Source organism: Microcebus murinus, chromosome 2 (genome assembly GCF_040939455.1).
Source record: "Microcebus murinus isolate Inina chromosome 2, M.murinus_Inina_mat1.0, whole genome shotgun sequence".
Lineage (NCBI taxonomy): Eukaryota > Metazoa > Chordata > Mammalia > Primates > Cheirogaleidae > Microcebus > Microcebus murinus.
The window spans coordinates 32747694-32773946 of NC_134105.1; the positions used below are offsets into that span (position 1 = coordinate 32747694).

The 26253-nt window shown below is 49.7% G+C and overlaps 1 protein-coding gene across 4 annotated transcripts in view; it reads left to right on the plus strand.

Moving 5' to 3' along the window:
• The window catches only part of ST3GAL3 (ST3 beta-galactoside alpha-2,3-sialyltransferase 3), a 193899-nt gene that overhangs the window by 165631 nt on the left and 2015 nt on the right, over positions 1–26253 (plus strand). For 2 of the 4 annotated variants that reach the window (XM_012775885.3, XM_012775889.3), the window contains 5 exons: positions 1881–1944; positions 2760–2855; positions 3126–3312; positions 20849–20995; positions 21220–21366. In XM_012775885.3, coding sequence (XP_012631339.1) covers positions 1881–1944; positions 2760–2855; positions 3126–3312; positions 20849–20995; positions 21220–21366 — 641 coding nt within the window. Of the gene's footprint in view, positions 1–1880; positions 1945–2759; positions 2856–3125; positions 3313–5158; positions 5316–20848; positions 20996–21219; positions 21367–25758; positions 25815–26253 lie in introns of those variants that run through there. The other 2 variants (XR_012914863.1, XM_012775890.2) reach the window with 2 other exon arrangements.

The window sequence follows — 26253 nt, forward strand, 5'->3', positions numbered from 1 at the left end:
CTTGACCTTGGCCAATCAGTAGCAATATGCGTTTCCTTAGAGGTGCAATTGGAGGTGGGAAAAGGAGGGAATCTGTGGCCTTCCCTGAAGCCCACCGTAATGTATATCTGAGGGCACTTAAAGGTTTGTTTCTTTCCCCATCCTTAGCCAACTTCTGGAAAGGTTAGCTGTGCCTACTGCCTCATCTTTCTCACCATTTACTCCTATAGAACATCTCCACTCCCCACCCCCAATCCAGTGACACTGTCAGTGACCTCGTGAAGTCCAAAGGACACTTTTCAGTCCTTGACCTCTTGGCTGCATCTGATAGTGTCTCTGCCCCTCCTTTTGAAAACTGTGTTTGTTTTTAATTTTAAAGGCATCCTTCTTTACATGAAATATTTCAGGCATACAAAAAAGTATAAAGAATAATATAATTAGCACTCATGCACCTTCCACCCAGGTTAAGAAATAAAACAAGAGATACAATTAAAGCCTCCACGTAGCCCTTCCCACCCCATCCTCCTTCCCCAGGAGGCCCTTATCCTGGTTTTGCTGTCAGCATTGCTATGCTTAGTTTATGTTTTTACTACATATTTATATATCCTGTAAAAATATGGTATTGCTTTTGCATGTTCTTAAGTTTTATAGATACTGTCATTGTATGTATACATATGTGCATATAGCTGATTTTTTTTGCTTATGATTTTGAGATTTCTATATTGGTACATATAGCTCAATCTAGGTCACCTTCTGTGTAGTATTCTGTGTACCATATTTTATCTGTTTTTCCTTTGGTAGACATTTAGGTTGCCTCCAACGTTTTGCCATTACAAACAATTCTGCAGTGAACATTCTTGTACAAGTCTCCTTGAACAACTGTGTGTTTAAATGCTATACCCCTAGAAGTATAGTTGTAGGCTCTTAGTGTGTGTATTTCTACATTATTATTTGATATTATTAAGATGTTCTCCATTGTGGTGGTACCAATTTACTTTATCATTAGGTCTTTATGTACATTATCTTTTATCTTCCTAACAACACTGCAAAGTAGAAATTTACCATCTTCATTTTAGAGATGAGGAAACTAAAGCTCAAAGAAAGTGATTTACATAAGGTCACAGGATTTGACTCCAAAGCCAATTCCCCTATTACACATTATATAGTATAATGTATTATAATGCTCTCATTATGCCAGAATTTGAAAGGAGAACAGTCCTTATTGTCAAAGCAGAGAGAGGCCAAGAAGACGAGGTCTGCATAGAGCACAAGATCTGAGAGCACAGAGGTCACGGTGTCCTTGCTGAGAGCAGCCCGAGTGCAGCGCAGGTGGGCAGATGCTGGCAAGAGCAGCATTGGAGATTAGCAATGTAAGAGGGGGAAGTGAGTGGATGGTGGTATCAGAAAATGAGACAGGTGGTCTGCCAGGGTGAGCTCTTCAGGCATTGGGTGTCTCCTCATTTGTTTCCTGGTGTCTGCTTGGTGAGGACACAGGTAAGCACAACACGGCCTGTAGCCCTGATCAGGTACTCCTGTTTTGGGGGAGACATACGCTTCAGCTTCCAGGCAAGGCTGTGGCCTGGGGGTGCATGTCCTGGGGCCTGACTACAGAGCCTCAGAAAACCAGGGCAGGTGAAGCAGCCCTGGAAAAGAACCTGTATCCCAGCACAAGGGCCTGGCTCCCAGTGGAGATATGCCTGCCTGTTTTCCTGTCTTCATCTCCTTTCTCAGGGAGAAAGTTAGGGCAGTGGCCGAGCCTGACCTTGTGTCCAGAGCACCCTCTCCCCACTTCCACCTTCACTCTAGCCCTGAGAACTTGTGCCTTCAAGTAGGGTTATCAGCAAACATTTTTATGGAAACTTAAGTGACCCTCTCACAGGAACTCCCTCCTCTGTCCACAGACAATCTGATCCATGCCATCTTGTCAGTCACCAAAGAATACCGCCTGACCCCTGCCCTGGACAGGTGAGCCACTCACTGCCCAGCCTCCTGCCCCGGCTGCCTGACATGTGCAGCAGTTGGAGGCCAACTGGCCATTCCCTGATATGGGCCCGTTCAACATGTCCTCACTGGCACGTACAGTGCACACCTGGGGTGGGTGGAGCAGACAAGTGGGACCACTCCACTGGACTTGCATCCCTGAGGGCTGTCAGCATTTGGCAGGACATCTCAGTGCTCAGACGTCAGAGCTTTAAGGGTGAGAACTGAAGACACTGGGCCTGAGATCAGCCCAGCAGTGGGACTGCGGTCTGGGTGGTGGGGGAAGGTGATGGGGACAGGGTTTATGTCCAGGAGGTCGTGGCAGGAGAAACAAAGTGCGTAGGCTCGCTGGTGGCTGCTAACAGCGTAGAGGCTTCTGAGTTGAGATTAAGCCGAGTTTTGAGTCCTGGAGCTTCCATTCCCATTCGCCCATTCTTGCTTTCCTGGCTTAGCCTCAAGCTCAGACCGTTGCCTAAACCCCACTAACCATTGGGGAAACTTCACCCTAGAATGCTGCTTTACCAGAGCCCCCTCCTCACTACTCAAGGCTGAGACCCAAGCCTTTCCATGCCCCCGTTTTCCTGGGGAAATATCAGGGACTAGGGATGCCAGAGAGTCCCAGGGCCCAGCTACCCACAGTGTGGTTCTGGCCTCCTCTCAGAAATGCTGCCAAGAGCCCATGGGTCTTCTTCCTGTCTCTCAGCCTGGTCCTGGCCAAGGGCATGGGGTCAGGGGCCAAAGGGGCAGGGGAAGAGACCAGAGGGCAGCCCCCAACAGAATCTCCATCTCTCTCCACTCAGCCTCCACTGCCGCCGCTGCATCATCGTGGGCAATGGAGGTGTCCTTGCCAACAAGTCTCTGGGGTCACGGATTGATGACTACGACATTGTGGTCAGGTGAGCTCCCCAAAGCAGCACCTTGGACACCTGAGTGTCCTAGCCCAAACTCTGATCCTGAGCCCATTGAGGACTATGTGTCCATCTGGCCAGTTGGGCTGGAGGCCAACAGAAGCCTCAAGAACCCTGGGTTGGAGGGCTTGGGACAGACAACTAGGTGGCACCAGGTGACCTAGACTCCCTATTCTCTGCACCTGGGGTGTTCTGGGGTCTTGGTGCTTCCCCAAACACAGGCCCCAGGCAGGCTCTGACTGGGCATGCTCTCTGCAGACTGAACTCAGCACCAGTGAAAGGCTTTGAGAAAGACGTGGGCAGCAAAACAACACTGCGCATCACCTACCCTGAGGGCGCCATGCAGCGGCCTGAGCAATACGAACGAGACTCTCTCTTTGTCCTCGCTGGCTTCAAGTGGCAAGACTTCAAATGGTTGAAGTACATCGTCTTCAAGGAGAGAGTGGTGAGCACCCCAGCACCAACTCCTTGCCTTCCTGCCCTGGCCTTCTCCAACTTTCAGGCAGTCTTTCCCCCTTAACCCAGCAAAGAACAAGTAGGATCCTCCAAAAGAAGCATTAGTGACCCAAAGCTGAAAGGCACCAAACACAACCAAGGGACAGAGAGGCCAGGAGATGCCAGGGTCACTGGCCAGTCTCTTGGAGCTAATATGCCTGATGTCTGCCACCTGCCTCCAGCTATCCAGGTGCAGGTCCTTTCTCAGCCTTCTTACCAGACCCAACAGCGCTTCCCTGGGCCAGGTGCCCTTCGCTGGCCTTAGATCCCTGGGGACGGGAAGCTGTCTCTAAGGCCAGGCTCAGTATCACTCCTGATCTTCAAACTCTCCAGCCCTGACCTTGTAGCTGCCTCTTGGACTCCCTCTTAGCCCCTGTGAGGTCTCTCGGACTCTGGTCTTACGGGGCCTGGCCTCTTTCTCAGCTGGGGTAGGAAGGCCTAACTGGGGCCCTGGAACCAGCCATTCTGCAGGAGCAGCAGATCCTCAGCTCGGGAGTGCCAGCTCCCAAATTCATAAGTCTTGGCCTCTCTCCACTTTGTACTTTTACCACTCTCCTGTAGCTAGGTCCCCAACCTGCCTGCCATTGAGTCTGGTTCTACTCTTTAGGAATGATCAGATTCTTTACTTATTGTTCTAGGCAGGCAAAGGTCTGGGTCTATTTCTTTTGGAAACTTACGTGGCAGAGTAGGGTGAGACAGCTCTTTGGTAGACCACCCACTGAGTCCCCTCCTGAGACCTCTATTTCCAGTGCTGGGCCTACAGGGACACCCACCAACTTGTCCAGGTCCACCACCCCCTCCTCAACTGGCTGTCACCAGCAACCCCAGGGGAAGGGTACTGCTGAGCTCAGGCCATTCATCTTCCCATACCCAAGCCTCTTACCAGATGGGGAGGATGACAGATGGCCCTCCGCCTGCAGTAAGGAGCTAGCTCTTTCTGAAGATTGAGGGAGGAGTTGGGGGCTGGAACAGGTTACTGTGGGGGTCTCAGTGCAATTGGTTTAACTACACAGCTCTTTACCATGCAAGGCCAAGTGGAGGCAGTGTCAAGTAGGTAGCAAGCAAGAGAGAAGACAGAAGTGAGGTCCAGAAATTCAGGTAGGTGGGACAGTGGGGAAGGGGAGCCCGTCTCAGAACCAGGTGAATGAGGCAGCTGGGCTCCCCTGGGTCCAGTCCTGCTCCCCAAAGGGAAGGAAAGGGCGAGGCAGCAATGTGAGCATTTGGCTCCAGCCAGCTCCAGCTTCAAGCAGGCGCACTGCCCATGCAAACTAGGCAGAGGGTGGGGCTGGAGGAGTACCCTGCTGTTTTTGGAACCTTGAGGCCTGAGACACTAGTGTCCTCAGACCCCTTCTCTTTGCCTTGAGGGCAATAGAAGTAGGGTCACAGATAGGCACTTTTAAGGGAGAAATGGGAGGAAATTGGGTCTGCCTTGGGGAAAGCCAGCAAGCTTGGAGGCTGCTTGGTGACTGCGGCCTTCTGCCCATCTGCCCACCTCCTCCTGGCACATCCTTCCCTCTGCCCATGGACACTTGTCAACGCCTCCCTCAGAGCAGGAGCTCCCAGGGGCAGGGCCTGATCCCATTGGTTTTTACTCTTCAGTGCCCAGTCCCCATAAATGATCTGGAATGGGCTCAAACACCAGCTCCTGCTTCCCACTGTGCAGACTCGGAAAAGCCAGGTAGTCCAAATAAGGCCATGCCATGGGGTGGGTCAGAGCCAGCCAGGTGGGTGTTATCCCGTGTTCCTTCCAAGAACACCAAGGTCAGTTAATTTAAGGCTCTTACTGTTCATCCAAGGGAGTAATGAAAGAAAGAAGAAAAGGAAGGAAGCCAACTAGAGTCAGAGGACTCACTATCCTCAGGCCACTCAGGAAGCAGTCAGCAGGGCCTCGCTTTCCCAGGACGACCGCGGAGCTCTCTGCCTGGCCTGGCCTTGGCGGCAGGCAGATCCAAGGTACCAGAGCAGTGGGATGAGGAAGTGTGGGGTGTGCACAGGCACACACTCACCTTGCTGATGTTCCTGTGCATCCTGGCCCTGTGCAGGGATCCAGGGCCAGCCTTGTATTGGTGAGAACTCCTTCCCAGCGTGGGTGGGGGCGAGGGGAGAGAGGAGACAGAGAGGAGTCCTCTGAAGTCCTGTAGGCCTTCCCTGGCTCCAAAGGCAAAGTCAAAGTCAAAAGCCTTTAGAGTGAGCTGCCAGAGGGATGCCAGTGATGCCCTTGGCCTCACCTCCCCCCAGCGCCCAGAGGGGACCTGCCCAGGCCCTATGGCTGCCTCAGGGCCTCTTCTTTAGTGCCCAGGGCTAATGCATTCGCAGCACCTCTCCCATGCTCTCCTTCGTTCCTCTGGTGTCTGAGACCCAGGTAAGTGAGAGAGGCTGCTTCTCCAGGTCCTGCCACAGGCTTGTCCTGCTCCTGCAATGGTGTTTCTCACTGTGAGGCTGCTGGAGAGCTACCTACATCTGTCTGGAGCCTCACCTGCAGAATTCTGGCAGGAGGCAACTCTGTGTTCTGGAGCCAAGCCCTGGCTAAGCAGGGCTGGAACGGGTATTAGGCCGAAGTCATGGCTGCCGCCTACTGCTTGCTATGTGAGCAGTCACAGCATGTAACTTTCTAGTAGCCAAGAGTCCTGATGGGACATGGGAAGGGGGAATATGTAGGAAAGGAAAACCAAACAACCTGTTGCCAGGGCTGGTCGTACTTTCTTCCTCCACCTGGGACCTCTCCTTTTCACCATTTGTGGCCATTTGGTTTCCTGATTCACTGGACAGTAGCTCCGATAACTCCAAACAAGTTACAAAAAGGCCCTTTATCTCCCAGATCCCCAAAGCATTAACCAAGCCAGCAAGCAGAGGTAGGAGCACCCAGCATGCTGTGCTCAGGGCAGCTCAGAAGAGCACCAGTGGATGGGCAGGAGGAGCACAGAGGGGCGGAGGGAGGGTGGAGCCAGGGCCGTGGGGTGCAGCTGTTTGTAAGACCTGGTAGGAGGAGGCAGCCTCCAGCTTACCTGCGAGTCCTCTGAGAGGGGCCTTTGCAGTGGTGCCCGGCACTTGCTCCCGTACCAGCGTTAGTGAGATTCCTCTGTGCAGGCGCTAAGCTGGCCCCTGGGAATACAAAGAGGCATGAAGCACTGTTCCCAACCTGAAGTAGCTCACAGTCTAGCAGGAGAGGCAGTCTCAAAACTTGAGTGCAGTGTGGTAGGTTCTATGGTGGAGAGAGGCCTAAAGCAGCCCTGGGGACAAGAGAAGGCCTCCTGGAGGAATCACTCCTGAGCTGGAGTGAGTCAGGGGGGCAGTGTTACAAGCGAAGGGAAAAGCATGTGCAGAGGCCGAGAGACCACGCCGCCTTCTGTGTGGACAGAGCATGGCACATGAAGGCGATGTGTCAGGGCGTGCTGCGTATTGTCTCAGACGCCGCGGCCTGTGCATTCTCCTCCTGGTGTTGGATGAAGGATGGAGACGCCCCATCCTCCTGCCCCCTCCTTCTCACTTCTGAACCTGGAAAGCTGGCCTCATTGCTGAGCAGCCTCCGACAGGACATGGATTCAGCGAGCGGGCCAAGGCCTGGCTGGGTTGGTTGGATGTGGTCCCCGCACAGCAGGGGAAGGGGAGAGCAGAAGGGTGGGGAGGGAGCAGTTGGCCTCTGGGCAGTCTTGACCTTCTAGCTACAGTTTAGTCAGTCCCTGGAGAGGGAGGGAGGAAGGGCAGAATCTAAGAGTCCAGCCAGGGCCCCACATTCATATACAGGGTGACCAGGTCCCTGAATTGGGGAGTGACAACACAGTTTAAGAGGGGAAAATGGCTTAGGCCTTGGAGTTACACAGACTTGAGTTTAAATTCAGACTCTGTCATTATTGGCTGGGTTATCTCAGGCAAATTACCTAGCCCTTTTAGATTGAGTCTCATCTTTATAGTGCGTGATTAGTACTGTGCATTTTTCAGCATTGTTCTAACAATTAAGAAGAAATGTAGAAGTACCTAGCACAGAGAACTTAAGTTCTCAATCTATGGCAGTTATTAATGTTACTTGTTATTTTTTATTGGTGGTGGTGCTGATTTTAGAGAAGCCCAGTTGCACTGGGGAGTGGAACACTTTTCTGTCTAGGCTATAGGGCGTAGCCTAGGAGGTCACCCAGAAACAGCTGTCAGAGGCCAGGCCTAGAGGAGAGAGAGACTAGGCCTGCTCCCGGTAAAAGGCAGCAGGTGGACTAATAGCTGGGAAGTCCCCAGGGCAAACAAGGCTACCAGGTCCCCAAATATGAGGCCTTATTGAACCAGGCCTGAGATAGGGATTGAATGTCCATCTGCACCTAAACCTATACTCTGTTCAGGCCTGAGAGGGATGCGGAGCCTTTGGATGGTCTTTGGAAGGAGCCCGGCCTGGGCAGCAGCCCGCCTCTGAGGAGACTCAGCGCAGGCCTCCTGCTGCTTAGCCAGCAACCGTGGTCCCCTCCGTGCAGTCTCCTCACCACGCCCAAGACCAGCTCTCCTAGGATCCCGTTTCCTTGGCAGCCATCGCCAGCAGACACAGCTCCTTCTCCCTGTGAGGGCCAGGAAGACCTCGTGCTCACCCCAAATTATTGCATCCTAACCTAACCCTCATCACTGTCATTTGTGACCTCTTGGTTACTCTGTCTCATAATTACCATCATTGTCATTCTCCTCTTCCTGCCTCTCTTCCTTCTCTTCCTGCTCTTCGTCTTGCTGCTTTTCCTTCTCTTCTCCCTTTGCCTTCCATCATCATCATCGCAGCTGCCACTTATTAAGCTCGTCAGTTTACCAGCTTTCCTGGAAGTCCTTCGTTCAGTGGTCATAATGACCCTGCTAGATGGGTACCAGGGAGTTTAGGGATTAAGAAACTGAGGCAGAGAGAGGATGAGTCACTTGCTTAAGGTCACACAACTAGTTAAGTAGTAGAGCTGAATTGAAACCCAGCTCTGACTGCCCTAAGGATCTTCCTAAGAAATGACTCTGTCCACATACCTTCCTGCTTAGAATCCTCCCCTGACCAGCTCTTGCCTGCCATGGCCTCTGGAATGGAAGAGCTGCTGTTTACTGAGTTCCTCTCCATGCCAGGCCCTGGGCACCATAATTTACTTGCATTATCTCCACCTGCCATCCCAGCAGCAGTAGTAAGTAGTAGAGCCACATTTTGGACCAAAGGTGTCTCACTTTAACTATCACACTATGACACCTCTCATTCCTTCATTCATTCAGCAAATCCAAATTGATCACCAAAATTGCATGGAGTCCTGTGCCTCAAATACGGTCTCAGTCCCTTGACAACTCCCTCTCCCAGTGCCTCTCTCTCTTTCTCTGCACCTAGCCAGTCCAGTAGCAGGGGTTGCATGTTACCCACGGGGAGAGAAATTACAGCTGAAGCTATAACACCTGGTCGTGGTACCTTACTAGCATGTTGGTGCTGCTTCCCATTCCCATGTCCTGTCCCTGGTCATTGATCTCAGAACCCTACCCTCACCATCCTCAGTTCTACTGTACCTGTATCCCTGTTCCAAGCAGAAACCTCATGTCCAGCTACACAAGGAAGATAAAGGTCATCTTCACTGAAGAGCTCAGCTTCCCAGCCACCAGTCACAAATGTAACTGCGTCCACAATGTCCCTGCTCCTCTGCTCCACCGTCCCTCCTGTGTCTCTCCTCTTCAGGATCACTTCTCTCCTGTGCTCTGGATGCTATCTTCTCTCACCTTCTCAGGAGCTGCCTCTGTTTGTTGGTCTCCCTTTTCACCTCTTCACTGGATCCTTCTCTCACATCTATATGTTTGTTTGAGTTTCTCTCACCTTAAAAATAAAAGCCCTTGGCTGGGCACAGTGGCTCACACCTGTAATCCTAACACTCTGGGAGGCTGAGGCAGGAGAATCGCTTGAGCTCAGGAGTTCCAAACCAGCCTGAGCAAGAGCAAGACCTCATCTCTACCAAGAATAGAAAAAATTAGCCAGATGTGATGGTGTGCACTTGTAGTCCCAGCTACTCGGAGGCTAAGGCGTGAAGATCTCTTGAGGCCAGGATTTTAGGGTTGCAGTGAGCTATGATGATGCCATTGCACTCTACCCTGGGTGACAGAGAGAGACTTTGTCTCAAAAATAAATAAATAGGCCGGGCGCGGTAGCTCATGCCTGTAATCCTAGCACTCTGGGAAGCCGAGGCGGGTGGATTGCTCAAGGTCAGGAGTTCAAAACCAGCCTGAGCGAGACCCCATCTCTACTATAAAAATGGAAAGAAATTAATTGGCCAACTAATATATATATAGAAAAATTAGCCGGGCATGGTGGCACATGCCTGTAGTCCCAGCTACTCGGGAGGCTGAGGCAGTAGGATTGCTTGAGCCCAGGAGATTGAGGTTGCTATGAGCTAGGCTGACGCCACGGCACTCACTCTAGCCTGGGCAACAAAGTGAGACTCTGTCTCAATAAATAAATAAATAAATAAATACTCTCTCTTTAGCTCATGCTCACCCTCTCCTTCCCTTCTCTTTCAAGTTTCTGGGAAGAGTCACCACCTATGCTAGTATCTCCATGTTTCCCCTTCTATTTCTTGGCTTTTCCAGCCTGGCTTCCAAACCCATCCCTCTACTGGCAGTGCCCTTCTATTTCTAAATTCAGTGGACTCAACCTCTGCCCTCCCTTTAAAGGAACAACTTATCAGCAGATATCCAGTGAAATTGATTGTGTACCAGACCATGCTAGGTTCTGGGGATAGTCCCTGATTCTTACAAGTTCATAGCTAAAAGCCTGGGAAGCACTCTTGATTCCACCCATCTCCCTTGTGTTCCCTATTCAACCATTCAGTCTCTAACTCCTTGAGGGTGCCTTCTAAAAATGTCTGGCTGGGCATTGTGGTGTGCGCCTGTAGTCCCAGCTACTCAGGAGGCTGAGGCAGGAGAATAGCTTGAGCCCAGGAATTCAAGGCTGTAGTGAGCTATGATCATGCCTGTAAATAGCCACTGCACTCCAGCTTGGACAACTCTAAAAAAAACATTTTTTTTAAAGTCTCGCATGGGTCATTTCAGCAGCTTCCTTCCTCCCTGCCTCCAGTCAGTTCTTCCTCCATCTAGTCTCCCATCTGTATTCTAAGGAACCCTCCTGAACTGTCTGCCTGGCTGCCTCATTGTCCTGCTTCATGGTTCCTCATTGCCTAGATCCAATAGTTGTCAAAATTCCTTCTTATATCAGCAGCATCAATATCACCTGGCAGCTTGTCCGAAATGCATTTGGTAGGGGAGGGGGCCTTAGATGTTATGAATGAGAGACTTCCCGGGTGGTCCCAGCAGTCTGTTTTAACAAGCCCCCTGGGTGATTCAGACACAGGTTCAAGTGTGAGAACCGCCGGCATACAGGATCAAATTCGAACTCCGTAGCACAGCACTCCGAGATCTGGCCCCTTCCATGCCCTCCCTTGTCCTTGCCACTCTTTCTTGCACCCAACTTGTACTCTCCGCTCTGGATGTACCAAAATATGTATCCTATTTCACATCTTCGTGTTCTGCCTGCTCCCCTCTCCAAGGCCGTGAGAGACGCTTCTCTTCCTATGAGCCCCGGAGGGCAGGACCTGCCTTGCTTCTGTCTGTTAAGTCCGCCTCCTCCTGCAGCGTTGGAAGCATAGTTAGCGTACATAAATGAATAAGTAAACGTGGAAACTGAGGCCCAGAGTAGGGCGGTAACTTCTGGGAGAGTCCAGATGCCAGCCCAAGCTTTTGACTCGCAGTCAGGTCTCTTTCCTCCCAACTAGGCTGCCTCTTTCTTTCACGGCCCTGTGAGGTCATCCTGTTAGATTCAGACCCTGGCATCCTTTTGCTCTCTTCCTGCCTCTCTGGGGCATGTCTTTCCTCATAGTCATGTTTGATCTTCTTTCTGCAGTGCCAAGATCATTCTCCTTGATAAAGAAACGAGAACTAAACAGTCCCTGTGCTCTGCCTCTCAGCTGTCTGTCGGCATCACACGGTCCGCCCCAGGCTGGCTCCGCTTTTGTTCATTGCTTTTTTCCAAATATAGCTTTCAAAAAGGTTTTTGACCCTCTCCTCATAGCATACATCAAAATAAATTACAAATGGACTAAAAAGTAAAATATAAAAATACAACCAAAGGGGATTTTGAAGAAAGAATAGAAATCAAATCCCTAGAGGGAAAGAACTTTCAAGGCACAGAAGTGCTAGAAGAAATCAAATTTGACAACATATGAGAATTTCAACTAAGTTAAACAAACAAAAATACTGTACCACAAAACTTTGAAAAATATATTTAGAAAACATGACAAGGTGTTATTATTATGGAAGTTAACAAGAAAACCCTTAGGATCCCAGTAGATAATGAGCAGGAGCCTGAACAGGTCACACGGAAAGAAATACAGCTAGTGAGCAACACAAATATGCTTACCCTTCCTAGCAGTCAGAGGAACCCATGCGAAGGCAACAGGATGTCATTTGTCACCTATCACATTTTTGAAGAATGTGTTTAAATGATAATATACGATGCTGGCAAGAGGCTACTGGTCAAAGTGTAAATGGGGGACAAATTTTGGAAAAGAAATGACACTTGGTACTAAGAGCCATCCCCCAAAGGAAGGAAAAATCTGCACACAAAGATTTTTTAATACAGTGTTACTTATAATAGCCAAACTCAAATATGACCTAAGGAGTTTAATATGTAAATTAGGGTTCCATACTTGATGGAGTGCAAAGCAGCAGCGCAGATCTCTGAGGGTGCTGCACCTGGGCCAGCCAGAACAGCCACTGTCCCCCGGTTCCTTCACTGTTTAAGGCTGGTGGACTCAGCATGGCCCTTGGTGTTAGGAACTGACGCCAGTCTCTTCCTCTGCCACAGCCAATGTCTTTGAGTTTCATTTTCTTCTGTAAAATGGGGATCATAAAAGCTTCCCCGAATGGCTACCTTATACTGCAGTAAGATGGGACAGCGCACATGACAACACCGGACACTGTGCTCATCTGCAGAGGCTCAATCTCGCAGAAGTGAGATTGAGAACAATAATATCTGCCTGCCTGCTGGGCAGAACGCCCAGCCACAGGACCAAGGAGAGCAACAGGGCCTGGGCCTGGGTACAGATGCCACCTGGTCAAGAGGGTCAGCCATCGCATCTCTTGGCCTTCAGGATACTTACATAAGCCCTGGGGCCAAGGGCTTGTTCCATCCTCTCCCTGTAGAAGCTGGCCAGATGGACATGAGTGTTTAAGGCACAGAGAAAGAGTGGCAGAGTGTGGTGTATTTAGTGAGTTAAAAATAATTTAGTATAACTGGGGTATGGCATAGGTGTGTACTGTCTTTTGACCCGGGAAGAAAGAGTGTCTGCCCTGGAGCCTGCTCTGGCCCTCCTCTGCCACACCCCTTGCCATCGAGTGAAGAGGAATATGCAAGGCCAAGAGGGATGTGCCCACCCAGATCCATCCGCCTCGAGAGGCCGCTACCAGGTACTGGAGACCTCAGAATTTCTCGGCCTAATAGCGCCACGTCCACTTCACCTTCCTGAGGGCAGAATACAACTCTCTGCACATACCCTCAGCCCAAGGAGGGCTGTTTGCAGAGGCTGTGAGCAGAGCTTAGATGTGTGGGGTGAGGAGTCTACACACGTGTGCCGGACTTCCCGTGGGGTGGGGCCAGTTCTCCCTGCACCGTCTTGGTCCAGCACAGATCTCCAGGGTCAGAATTCCAGATTCACACCTGGCCCTCCAGGTCATTGTTCATGGAAGGATAGAATATATTTTATTTAACAGCTTGCTAGCTTGATTTATAACTAAGTATTTAGAGTCTAAATTTGTGGCATGTGGCATGTGGACATCCATTTGTAATTTTGTGCCTGTCCCCACAGGTATTAGAGATGGGCCTGCATGGATTGGGGGCAGTGGCTGGAGATGCAGCTGGGGGAGCAGGGTCTTGTAAGCCAAAGTCACATCAAGGAGCTTGAACTTCATCCTGAGGACTAATAAGAGCAGAAGCTACCATGACTTTACGCCAAACATGTTATATGCATGACTGTTTAAGGCTGGTGGACTCAGCATGGCCCTTGGTGTTAGGAACTGACGCCAGTCTCTTCCTCTGCCACAGCCAATGTCTTTGAGTTTCATTTTCTTCTGTAAAATGAGGATCATAAAAGCTTCCCCGCATGGCTACCTTATACTGCAGTAAGAACTGAATGGGACAGCGCACGTGACAACACCGGACACTGTGCTCATCTGTGCTCATGACTGTTAATTGCCATAACACAAAAACACTATGAAGTGGGAACTAGTATTTTTGACCTTATTTTATAGATAAGGATAATGAAACTTTGAAAGAGTAAAGGACTCACCCAGGGGCACAGAGTTATAGTAGTTGGGGTTGTCAGGTTTCAAAATCTAACTTACATTCCTAACAGTCTCCGGGGGCAGTGAAGAGCTGCTGGCGGATTTAAGCCTGTGTGTGTCACGACCATATTTGTGCAGGGAAGTGAGTGAACTGGAGGACAGCAAGATGAGGGCAGAGACACACGGCAGCTGTTAGAGTGACCCCATAAGAGTCAGTGGCCTGTCCTAAGGCAGTAGCAGGGGGAGCACAGGAGTGCACACATCTGCCCTACTTCTGCTGCAGAAAGCCAGCCGCAGTTAATCTCTCTACTACCAGACCGCCCAGCGGCAGAATCCCACAAAGGTGCCAGGAAACATTATCGCAGGAGCCTGGCAGGGAAGGCAGTTTCTTTCCAGATGTTTTCCCCATCGCTCCAGGCTGTTCTGACAAGAGCAGAACAGGTTGCATCAGCAGGAGACTGGCAGCTCCACACAGGGGAGCTGGGTCCAGACTTGACTGAGGTGGGGACATTCCCGGAGGAGGAGGGCTTTGACAAGGAATGTAGCCCACAGCTGGCCCTGAGGGGAGGTTTGACCATGCAGGGCCGGGCCAGCGGCCTTGGCTGGCTTTATAGGCCTCTGTGTTGTGTCCTGTGGGTTAGGGAAATGAGATGTGAAAGGCCTTGGGCCAGATTTGGACACGTGCAGGCACAGGCCTGTGGGACAGGACTGTTGTGCTTGTGGCAGGCCTGGCAGTGTCACCCATTGGCAGGGAGGTCTGCAGGGAGTGGGAGGGAAAAGCTAGCTCCCCACTGGAGCCTGTGGCTGTGTGCAGGTGTGGCTATGCACCAGCTCTCCCAGGCTGCCCTTGCTGACCACACCCTCTGCCCGTGCCCGTGGCTCCTGCGGCACTCTCAGCTGCTAAGAGTCATGGAGCGCTTGCTGTATGCCAGGCACCGTGCATGGCATCTCATTGAACCCTTGCAGCTATCTGGGAAGCAGGTCTTGTCATCCTTGTTTTATGCACGAGGAACTTGGAGCTTAAAGAGAGGACGTGATGTGCCTTGGGTCACAGATGTGAAATTGGTTTTCTACACTCTGAAGCCTCTGCAATGGTATGCAAAACGTTATGTGTTTGTGCCTGCGTACGTTTTTATGAGAAGAGGAGCCATAGCTTTTTTTTTTTTTTTTTTTTAGGTGATAGGCTGAGGTTTTGTTGGTACTTGATAGTTTTATGGCTGGGAAAACAAATGCCCAAATCATATTTTGGTCTCATTGTTTCTCCTCTCCCTGAAATTTCTGAGGAAACTACCAGGGCAATGACAGATGGGAAAGAATCTGAACCGCACTGAATTGTTGATGTGTCAGGCCCCCAGTTCCCTGACTCGGGGCTCCCTGGGATGTGAGGCCTAAGCATAGGACTCCCTGCCCTAGGGTCAGCGTCACTCTCAGCCACTGCTGGCTGAGAGACAGCCTAAGGCAGTAAAAGTTTCGGCTCCCTCAGCCTCCCCCTGCTGCATGGATGCCAAGAAGAGCTTCCTACGTGGGAAAGACACTTCTCACCTCCCACCAATACATGTGATACACTCAGTATTCTCAAATCTAACTAATCAAATTGGTCATGTCTCCTCCCAAGAAAAAATAAAGGTAAGAAGAGAGGAATAGCTTTCCCCGCTGCACTGGGGCTTTCATCAGAGTCTCAAAAGAATTTGAAGTCAATAGGCCAGTTTCCTACAGTTTCACATAGTGATTAAATATGGGGCTTTTAGCACATGGGACAGGCCAAGAAAGAGAGGCCCTGTCATGTCATAGAACTGGGCTCTGAAGTTAAATCTAGCTCAGGTTCTCGCCAGCTGTGTGTGCAGCCTGGCAAGTCCCCTCACCTCTCCAGGCATCAGTCCCCTCTATAAAATGGGATGTGGGCACCAGAGGACCCCTAACTCACTGTAGAGCTCACGGAGGGTGCAGGGGAGGTCTCATTCAGCTCTGACCCCAAGCCCCAGACTTCCCAAGGTGGGAACTGCAATGATGATATAAATGGTGTGGCAGAAAGAACAGTCTTGGAGACAGGACACTTAGATTTCAGTCTCGGCACAGCCACTTGCAGACTGCGTGACCTTTAACATGTTGCTTCATCTTAGGATCTGTACCTGTGAAGTGGGTGAAAGTTGAAGAGATGTAAATAAAGTAATATCTGTGAAAGCCAGCCTGGAGCCTTGACACAGGCCCCACTGTGCCCAGTCCTGGCTCTCTCTGTCCCTCCTGCTCAGCCCTGTGCTTCTCCCTCCTGTAGGTGTGGATGGGGCAAGCACAGGCAGGAACCCTGGGTGGGAAATTGTTGGCACCTGCCAGGCCTTGGAGAAGGGACAGGGGCTCTGCTATGCAGGGCATAGGCTGGCAGGTGCCATTCCCATCAGTCCACATCTGGCCCACCCAGGACGGCTTTTCCCCAGTTCTGCCCAAGGTCTTGGCCATTTCTCTTTCCTACTCTGTCCCACTGTCCATACTTTTACTTCCCTTATACATGCATAGCTCTCCTGGAGACAGAGGAGCAAGAGTAACTGGGGTCTGCCTGCCCAGGCCTAAGAGGGCCAAGGCTGAGAAGTTTACCCCAAGACCTGTTTTTTGGGCTGACCCTTGAAGGACAGGCAGAATTTGCCAGAGAAAGAGATGTTGCCACATAGGGGGGAGACAGGAAGAGGGAGTGGCTGGAGCAGAGACAGTCCACTGAAGAGGCCGAAGAGCTACTGACCGGTGGGGAGCCTGGGGTGGATGTCACGTCTCCTTTAGTAGCCACTCTGATGCCCCCTTGCTGCCTGCTGGGCTGGGCCCTGGGCCACAGAAGTGAATCATATGTGAGCCCCTACCCTGTGGGACTAATGTGTCTCCTACCTGAACTATCTCATTAGTTCTCGCAGCAGCCAATAAGATAAATACTAATAATCTCCTAGTTTATCCATAAGGAAATGGTTCATTCCTTGCCCAGGGTCTGCACTCAGTGAGTGACCACAGCTGAAGTCGAATTCCAGGACCAAGGATCTTCAGTGTGTATTTTACCACCTCTCAAAGGTTAGGGGTTTATAAATACTCCCACCATGACAGCCTCAAAAAAAAAAAAAAAAAAAAAGGTTAGGGGTCATTCTGCCATGGGATGAAGGGGCTCAGGATAGATGAGAGAGGCAGGTGCCGAGTCTTAGAAACAAGCCGGGCAGATCGTGTGGATGGAGGTGGGCAGGATGTTAGAGACAAGGAGCAGCACCAGCCAACACGTGGAGGCCTGAATTAGCAAGGGGGGGCTTCAGGTGGGCTGAAATTGAAACTGGATAAGAAATTCACGTCTTTGGTGGGCAGTGGTGATGTAATCTGATTTGTATATGGAAAGTGCATTCTAGCAGAGTGAAAAGTGATCTAGGACCTGGTGGAAGCGGCCCATTCTAGAGTCTCATCACATGCTTGTGGAATAAATGAATGGAATTCAGCAGTTATTTATTGTGTGTCGGTTATGTTCCAGTCACTGGACTGGGCTGTAGGTGCTCAGCAGGCAAGACAGGCACTGTCAATGGCAGTCACTGGGAAGGTCCAGACGAGATGTTGAGACCTGGACTTGGGGTGGCACTGGGTTTGGGAGCAAGGGATGGACCTATGGGATTCCAGGAAGACAGACTCCAAAGAACTGGATGGATTGGGTAAGACAGGATGGGTTGGAAAGTTGGAGGAGAATCCAAAATCGATTCCCAGGTTTCTGGTTTGGAAGACTAGATGGTCAGCAGAGGAGAGGGAACACAGGAGGTAGAACAGATCTGAGGAAACTAGAAACAATTCAGACGTCCAAACAACAGAGGATCGGTTACAGAAATCATGGTGCATCATGAGACAAAATTCTTAGAAAACATAATTTTGATGGCTATGACGTTCTGTTACATAGATGTATCATGTATCATTTAACCAAACCTCTGTTGCAAACTTCTAGATTTGTTTTCCTGGTTTTTCACTTTTATCAATAACACTGTAATAAACAGATTTTTTTTTTTTTTTTTTTTTTTTTTGAGACGGAGTCTTGCTTTGTTGCCTAGGCTAGAATGAGTGCTGTGGCGTCAGCCTAGCTCACAGCAACCTCAAACTCCTGGGCTCAAGCAATCCTTCTGCCTCAGCCTCCCAAGTGGCTGGGACTACAGGCATGCGCCACCATGCCCGGCTAATTTTTTCTATATATATTATTTGGCCAATTAATTTCTTTCTATTTATAGTAGAGACAGGGTCTCACTCTTGCTCAGGCTGGTTTCGAACTCCTGACCTCGAGCAATCTGCCCGCCTCGGCCTCCCAGAGAGCTAGGATTACAGGCGTGAGCCACCGCGCCCGGCCTAATAAACAGATTTTTACAAAGGTCTTTACCATTCTGATGACTTTTGGAAGGGAAATTTGGGGGTCATAAGATATAAACAGCTTTAAAGCCTTTGCTATATATTGTCAGATTGCTTCTTAGAAAGGACGCACTGAATTTCACTCCTGTAGCAGCGCAGGCGACTTCTACCTCAGCATGCTGCCACAAGCACTAAAATGTATATCCACATACCACATACAGACATATTTCAGTGGGGAAAAAATAATATCTTGTTATTTTAATGTGCATTTCTTTGTCATTAGTGAATTGAATTTTTTTTTCATTCTTAACTTTTTTTTTTAAATTTTCTTTCCCCATTTTTATGGGGTCTCATTGATTTTTCATGAGTTTTAAAATATACATTACTTATTATTTGTGATAAAAATTTCCCCACTCTTTTGTTTCCCTCTTAATTTTGTTTATTATATTTTTGATGTACCAAAGCACTTTAAAATGTTTATAAAGTCAACATCTGTTTATCTTTTAACTTCTTCCATTGCACTAATATTTAGAAAATTCAATGATAAAATATACATCTAAATTTCCTTTTATTTTTAATTTCTTTGTACTTACTTATTTTGTATATGGTGTGAGGAGAGAAAGTAAATGGATCTTTTCCCCAAATGGCAAATTTTCATATATCACTTGTTTCTATTGATGGTGAAGTTTCCTTTTTCATAACCTACACCTGTGTTGATCTACTTCTGAGCTATCCTGGTTGATTCTTATATGTGAATCACTATTGTAATAGGTACAAACCCATAATATACTCTAATACTTAATTTTTAATTTGGAGGTGTTATTTTTACCTTTTAAATCTTTTGAATGGATATTTAGAATCCTTTTGATAAATTTCAAAAATCCTACTGGGTTTTTTCTTAGAATTATGTTAAGCCTGTACATTAATCTGGGAGGAGTCATTGTACCTGATAGGTAAGTGTTTATCCCTCACCCTCTTCCCACCTTCCCCCATCTTGGTTTCCAATGTTCTTTACATCTCTGTACCTGTGTGTGCCCATCATTTAGCTCCCGCTTATTAGTGTTTGTTTTACCATTCCTGAGATACTCACTTAGGATAATGGTCTCCAGTTCCATCCAGGTGGCTGCAAAAGATATTTCATTCCTGTTTATGGCTGAGTAGTACTCCATAGTATGTGGGTATGTGCACTATCACACATATACATGCCACGTTTTCTTTACTTGTGAATTGATGGGCACTTAGGTTGATTCCATATCTTTGCAATTGTGAATTGTGCTGTAATAAACATTTAAGTACAGTTGTCTTTTTTATAAAATGACTTCTTTTCTTTTGGGTAGATACTTACTAGTGGGATTACTTGATTGGATAGTAGGTTACTTTTATTAATATTTCTTTGAGGAATTTCCATACTGGTTTCCATAGAGGTTGTACTGATTTGCAGTCCCACCAACATTGTATAAACATTCCTTTTTCAGGCCAGGCACGGTGGCTCACGCCTGTAATCCCAGCACTCTGGGAGGCCGAGGCGGGCAGATTGCTCGAGGTCAGGAGTTCGAGACCAGCCTGAGCAAGAGCGAGACCCCGTCTCTACTATAAATAGAAAGAAATTAATTGGCCAACTAATATATATAGAAAAAATTAGCTGGGCATGGTGGTGCATGCCTGTAGTCCCAGCTACTCAGGAGGCTGAGGCAGAAGGATCGCTTGAGCCCAGGAGTTTGAGGTTGCTGTGAGCTAGGCTGACGCCACAGCACTCACTCTAGCCTGGGCAACAAAGTGAGACTATGTCTCAAAAAAAAAAAAAAAAACATTCCTTTTTTCCGCATCCACACCAGCATCTATTGTTTTTTGACTTTTTAGTAGTGGCTGATTCTTTTAGGTTATCTAAAATAAAATAGCAAACTCACTGAAATACCAACGTGGAGCCCATGGATAGGTAATGCCTGTAGTCTGCAAGGTTGGTTTGTACCTTCCTCCAGCAGTGTTCAGGAGCCCGCTTGTAAGGGTAGAAAAGGGGGCAAATGGATCGATCCCTAGGCTGGGGTAATAGAAGGACAAGGGCAGAGTATTGGGGCAGCTCACAAAAGTGCAGCTGACATGATACGCTTCCGGGTCTAGATGAAGAAGGGCTCATGTGCTGAACAGAAAAGGCTGAGGGCTAGAGGCCTCCATGTGGTCGGGCAGGGGGAAGGGGAAGAGTTGGAAGGAGAGGAAGTTGTGGCCCAGGAATGGACACCAGGATATCAGGTTTCAGAGGTGATACCCTTCTAGTACAGCGCCGAGATCTCTGAGAAAAGAATGATCCTGTTTGACAATTAAAGAAGAGGCCTGGAGAGCTTGTTACCCAAAGTTACACAAATCTAGTCAGTGGCAGAGCCAGGATTTGAGTATTGCTCTGCTGTGTTGTGCTAGCTCACATCCCGTCTCCATCCTCCAGCTCCACTTAGAACAGCTGACTGAGAGCCGTGGAGACAGCAGCGGGGAGGGGGCACAAGAGAGAGGGCAGGCACACCCAGGCCCCTCATTGCTGCAACGGGGAGGGAGGACAGCGGGACCCTTGGGTCTTCCCACTGGCCCAAGAGCTCCCTCAGGCACGCCCTGTGCCCTGCCCCACCACATGCTCGCTCCTCGCCATCAGTTGCCCTTGTCTCTGTCACACACTCCCGTCCCCCCACACTAAAGGGCTTCCTACACCACAGGCCCCAGGCTCCCCATGACACACCTCATACCCGCCACCTCACTTCTCATTTATCTGTCCACACTTGGGGTCCCTGCCACTCCCACAGACCCATCCCAGCTGTACCCAGCTCATCTGTCTTTTGCTGTTTCCACAGAGCGCATCAGATGGCTTCTGGAAATCTGTGGCCACTCGAGTGCCCAAGGAGCCCCCTGAGATTCGCATCCTCAACCCGTATTTCATCAAGGAGGCTGCCTTCACCCTCATTGGCCTGCCCTTCAACAACGGCCTCATGGGCCGGGGGGTGAGATACCTGGGCCCCTGGGAGAGGGAGGAGACCTGGGTCAGAGGTGCCTCGGCACGGAAGGAGTGGGTGGCAGGGTGGTGGCAGTGCTCTTGCAAGACAGTTTTGGGGAAGAGGGCTCAGTCCCTGGGATTGGGGATTAACTCTGGAAAGCTTGGCTGAGGTCTCAGCCGACTCAACCCTGCAGCTAAACCCTACATGCCTCCTCTCCTCCCTTCTTCCAGAACATCCCGACCCTTGGCAGCGTTGCAGTGACCATGGCGCTACACGGCTGTGATGAGGTGGCAGTCGCAGGCTTTGGCTACGACATGAGCACACCCAACGCACCCCTGCACTACTATGAGACCGTGCGCATGGCAGCCATCAAAGAGGTTCGAGCTGGGCATGGCGTGAGGGCTGAGGGAGGAGGTACTTCCAGCACAAAAGACAGGCTCTGACTTCATGTGCTCAAATGAATGGTAAAGGGGTAAGCCAGCAGCTGGTCTGGCCACTCAGAGCTCCCCAGCAGGTCCTGCCCTACCCTCAGCCAAGTGGTGTCATTGAAGGTCCGTCCCTGCATGCTGGTCTCTGACCACCAAGCATCCTACGTGCCCGTCTCCCTAGCCTCCCACGGAACCCAGCACCTTCTCCCTCAGTCCTCTCCCCTTCAACAACGGCCCCAGGGACCCCACCCCCACCCTTGTCCTGCACCTCCCTTCTCCTTGCTGTGTTCCCAGCCATCAGACACCAGTCTTGGCACCAGCTCAGAGTCATCATTTCTATTGCAACTCCTGCCTTCCCCTAGAGGACCTCTCTGCCCCCAAGACAACCCACAAATAAACATTGCTGCTGCCTCAGGACACCCTGTACCCCTACTCCTCCCCATGGCCACACACTGAAGCTTTTTATCACCCAGAACTGCTTCCCAGGTGATCCATGTGGACAGGTGTGTTAAAGTTCTCCTACCCTATCTGTTAGCCTCCCCTGGCATCTCTCCTTCACAGCCCAGATCCCATTTGGAAAATCTGAACCCCTCTTCCCACACGTCAGCTCCAACCACTAGCCTTCCACTGATCCCAGCCTGAAACCTGGATATCTCAGGCCAGTGCTTGGAACAGCTCCTCCACTGCTACATCCCAGTGACTGGGGTTGTTGGAGGAAATCTCCCATCTGTGAAGGTTCATATTTCTGTAAATCCAGGGACTCTGGTCCCAGCTAGCACTCATTCTTGCTTGTCAATCTTTTTACCTGTCCTTCTCCACTCTCCACTCTTTCACCTGTCCACTCTCCACAGCTGCCCACACTCCCTCCCCTCCCCCAATGAAAAAATGGATGCCATGCAGCTCTGCTGGACTGCTCCCCCCCCCGCCCCCCATGTACTCCTCACCCCCACTTGGCCCTTCACCCCTCACAGCTGGCTTCCCCGGACCTCATCCAATTCTCACTAAGGTCACCGGTGACCTACCTCAAGGCTGCCAAATCCAGTGGACACATACCATCTTTCCTGATCTCTCAGAAATGCTTTGTGTTGACCACTCCTTCCTCTTTGAAACTCTGTTCTGCTTAAACTTCTGAGTCAGTAATTTCTAGTGTTGCTCTTATTTCACTTGCCATTTTCTCTCATTGTCTTTCTCAGTGTCATGGATTCTGACATACCCCTTAAGAACCAGCATTAGCTAAGGCTCCAGCCCAGAGAGTCTTCTCTTCTCACTCTACATGTTTCTCTGGAGATACATCTCCCTCCAGGGCATCCATTACCACCTATATATTTTATTGGCTTTTTTGGTTGTATCTTCATCCATTCGGGCATCTATAACAGGATGCCATAGACTGGGTGGCTTTTAAACAATAGAAATTTATTTCTCACAGGCCTAGAGGCTGGAAAGTCCAAGATCAAGGCATAGGAAGATTTGGTTTCTGGTAAGGACCACTTTCTGGGTCCTAGATGGCCTAGATTCTCTTTACATGGTGGAAGGGGTGAGGAAGTGCCCCTGAGTCTCTTTTAAATGGGCACTAATCCCATTCATGAAGCTCTGCCTTAATCACCTCCCGAAGGCCCTACCTCCAAATACCATCACATTGGGGATTAGGTTGCAATATGTGAATTTAGGGGGTGCAAGCATTCTGTCTATAGCAGATTTATTCAGGCTACCTCAAGCAGTTGAAAGTTATTTCATGGATATATAAAGGACTTGGGGATCTCACAGAAAACTGGAAACAGCCTTCTAGCTGGGCCCTCTGTCACCTAGATGGGAGTCAGGACTGAGAAGCTCATTCTGGGTCCAAGACAGTTCTAGGACTGTCCTGTCCCCCTCGGCAGTGGTGCCAACCCTGCTTCATCATTACCATGGCCCTGTCCATCTCCCATCTCTGCCTCTCCTTGCACATCTCCTTGCTGCTTTGTCCCTGACTGGCATCCACTCCAGACTGCTCACACAGCTTTTATCTGCCTCCTGGCTTCTGTTTACTTATATCTTTGGTCTCTTACATATTCCTTTCATGTAAACTCTATGTAAAAGTTTAAGTACAGAGAGTGAGAGCCTCAGACATAGGCAGTAGCCAGGTCATAAGGAGCTTTCTGTGCCACGGGAAGGAGTTGGGACTTTACTGTGAAGGCGGTGGGTAGCCATGGGAGAGTTCTCAGCTGTGGATTAGCAAGTAGTGCGCTCACTGTGGCTGCAGTGTGAAATAGAGGGGCAAGGCACAAATACAAGCTATTCGGGAGGCGTTGCCACAGTCCAGGCAAGAGATGATGACTCCTGAACCTGATCTTTGGCCATGGCGATGAGAAGACAGAGGCAAGAGACGGGATTTTAAATCAGTAGGGCCCGGGGATTGCCTCAGTGCAGGAGTGAGGTAGAAGGACCTGCCTTCCCTGACGCACTCTCTGGTGGAAGCTGTTGGTTTCCTTCCACCTGCCATATGTCCATTTTCAGGCCATTGCCCCTCCCTCACCATGTAAAATCTCTCTGGCTCTGAGGCCCATGGCATCTGCTGTACCACCCTCCACACAGAGTGCTTAAGAGTGTTATGTTCTCCAATCAGAGGAGCTGGCTTCAGGCCCTAGGTTCAGAGCCTGCTCTAGACCTTAGTTTCCTTATCTAGAGAAGGGATCATAATAGCATCTACCTCCTGGGGCTTGGAAGAGATCAGATGTGGCAATGTGTAAAAAAGGCCCGCCGCATAGGAAACATACATGCTAGCCACTGTTATTAATAGTTTACCCCTACTCATCACTGTTACCAACTCCCTGCATGGGGATTCACTGAAAATGCTGATGCCTGGGTTTAGGGCCCCTCTGTCACCTGGGGTGTCTTCAGTAGCCACATGGACCATTCATCGCTCTGGCTTCACCTGCACCCGATCAGCTCATTCACCAGGCCCAGCAGGAGTGTGTGGGATGTGAAGACACGTGGAGCAAGGATTGAATGCTGGGGATGTATAAGGATGCCAAAGGAATTTGTAAAGGAGACAGAGTAGAGAAGAATCAGGAAGGCATAGCATCATGGAGACCAAAGGAGCAGTGTTTCCAGAAGAGAGTGTCTCCAATGTCAGGTGCTACAGAGAAGCCCAGTAAGACAAGTGCTGAGAAATGGTCATTGGATGTGCCAGCTGGGAGGCCAGTGCTGCCTGTGCTGAGAACAGTTCCAAGAGTGGCAGAATCTAGTAAGGGCTAGATGGCAGTAGTGAACAGTAAGTAGAGAGGGCAACGGACCACAGGTGTTGCTCGTGGTAAGGACCCTCTCAGGACATTTGGATGACAGGGAAGGAGGGAGACTGAGCAGTAGCTAAAGATGAAGTGGGGTGGTACAGGAGTCTGCCACACAGCAGAGAAGTCAGGCCAGAAATGGAGATCTGTGAGTGGTGAGCACACCTGCTTGTCCAGATATAAGGAGGGCATGATGAGATTTCCCAGGAAGAAGACAAAGAGTAAAAAGTACAGACTGTCAGGACAGACCCTTAGGAACACCAATATTTAATGACTGGGTGAGGGAAAAAGAACCAAAGATAAAGACTGAAAAAGAGCTGTCACAGGGAGATCCTTCTGAGAGTGTAGGGTGGTGCGGGTGGGCGTCCACATCCAGAATCAAGGGTCCTCAAGGCTTGGTGCCCATGATATCCAGAATCCCACGCCAGCCATAGCCAGTGCAGAGCTCCGGAAAACGCACAAGTTTTCTGCGTGGAAGGAGGAATTAGGAAAAGAGCACCAGAGGGGTGGTACTGCCTGTCCGAGAGAGCTATACCCCAGGGCAGACTTGTTTGTTTACTTTTTTATGATGGAAACTGTCCAATGTATTCATACGTGTAGAGGATGATAAAATGAACTCCCACATACCTGTCCCCACCTTCCCCGGTTATCAACACATGGCCAGTGTTGTTTCATCTGTTCTTCCTCTCGTGCTCCCACCCCACTGACTATTTGGAAACAGCTCCTAGATACGTCATTTCTGCCATAAATACTTCATTGCATTTCTCTAAAAGACAAGACTATTTTTTATCACACCTAAATAAGTTAACAATAATTTCTTAGTATCAACTATACAGTTTTTTGCTGACCTTTAACCCTCAGTGGCTCCTACAGGGTGCTCTTGACCCTGACCTATTAGACTGGTTATTTCTTCTGCCCCGGGGAGTGGTGAGGGTGCAGGGTATGGAATGAGGCTTTCAGTGTCTACACTGGCTTGACTCCTGGCCCTGCTTTCCTCCAAGCCTCTGTTTTCTTATCTATAAAATCTAATTTCATTAAACAAATATTTATTGAGCACCTACTCTGTGCCTAACAGTCCCTGCCCTCAAAGAGAGCCCGTGAGCCAGATGCATGAATCTTCAAAGAATGGGGGTGAGTCACCCAGGGGTCTGAAAGAAGGAGGGCAATTTGCAGACGGCACAGTATAATGACAGGAGCCTGGGGGGTGGGGGTTCCTAGGGAGTCTGGAGAGACAGCTGGGTATGAGGAAGACCCTGCCCACCTTCAGGTGCTGTGGAGAGTGGGGGAAGAAACAGCCACCACTGGAGAGGGGTCTGGGGGTGCTGTCCTCAGGGCATCTGGGCTTGTGGTTAGCACAAGAAGTTGAAGGCAGTGTTTAGAAAAGAGGAGTATAGGGAATTCTGCTGATGACTGCCTGAGTTTCCAATGGAAAAGGTGTGGAAGGTTGGAGAGGGTTAACTGGATCAGAATAAGGGCTGGACAGAGCCCTAAGTTCCTAGCCCCAGTGAGATGTAGCTGTTAATGTAGTTATTGTGAGGTTCAATGCTGACAAATGCAGCAGAGGTCAATC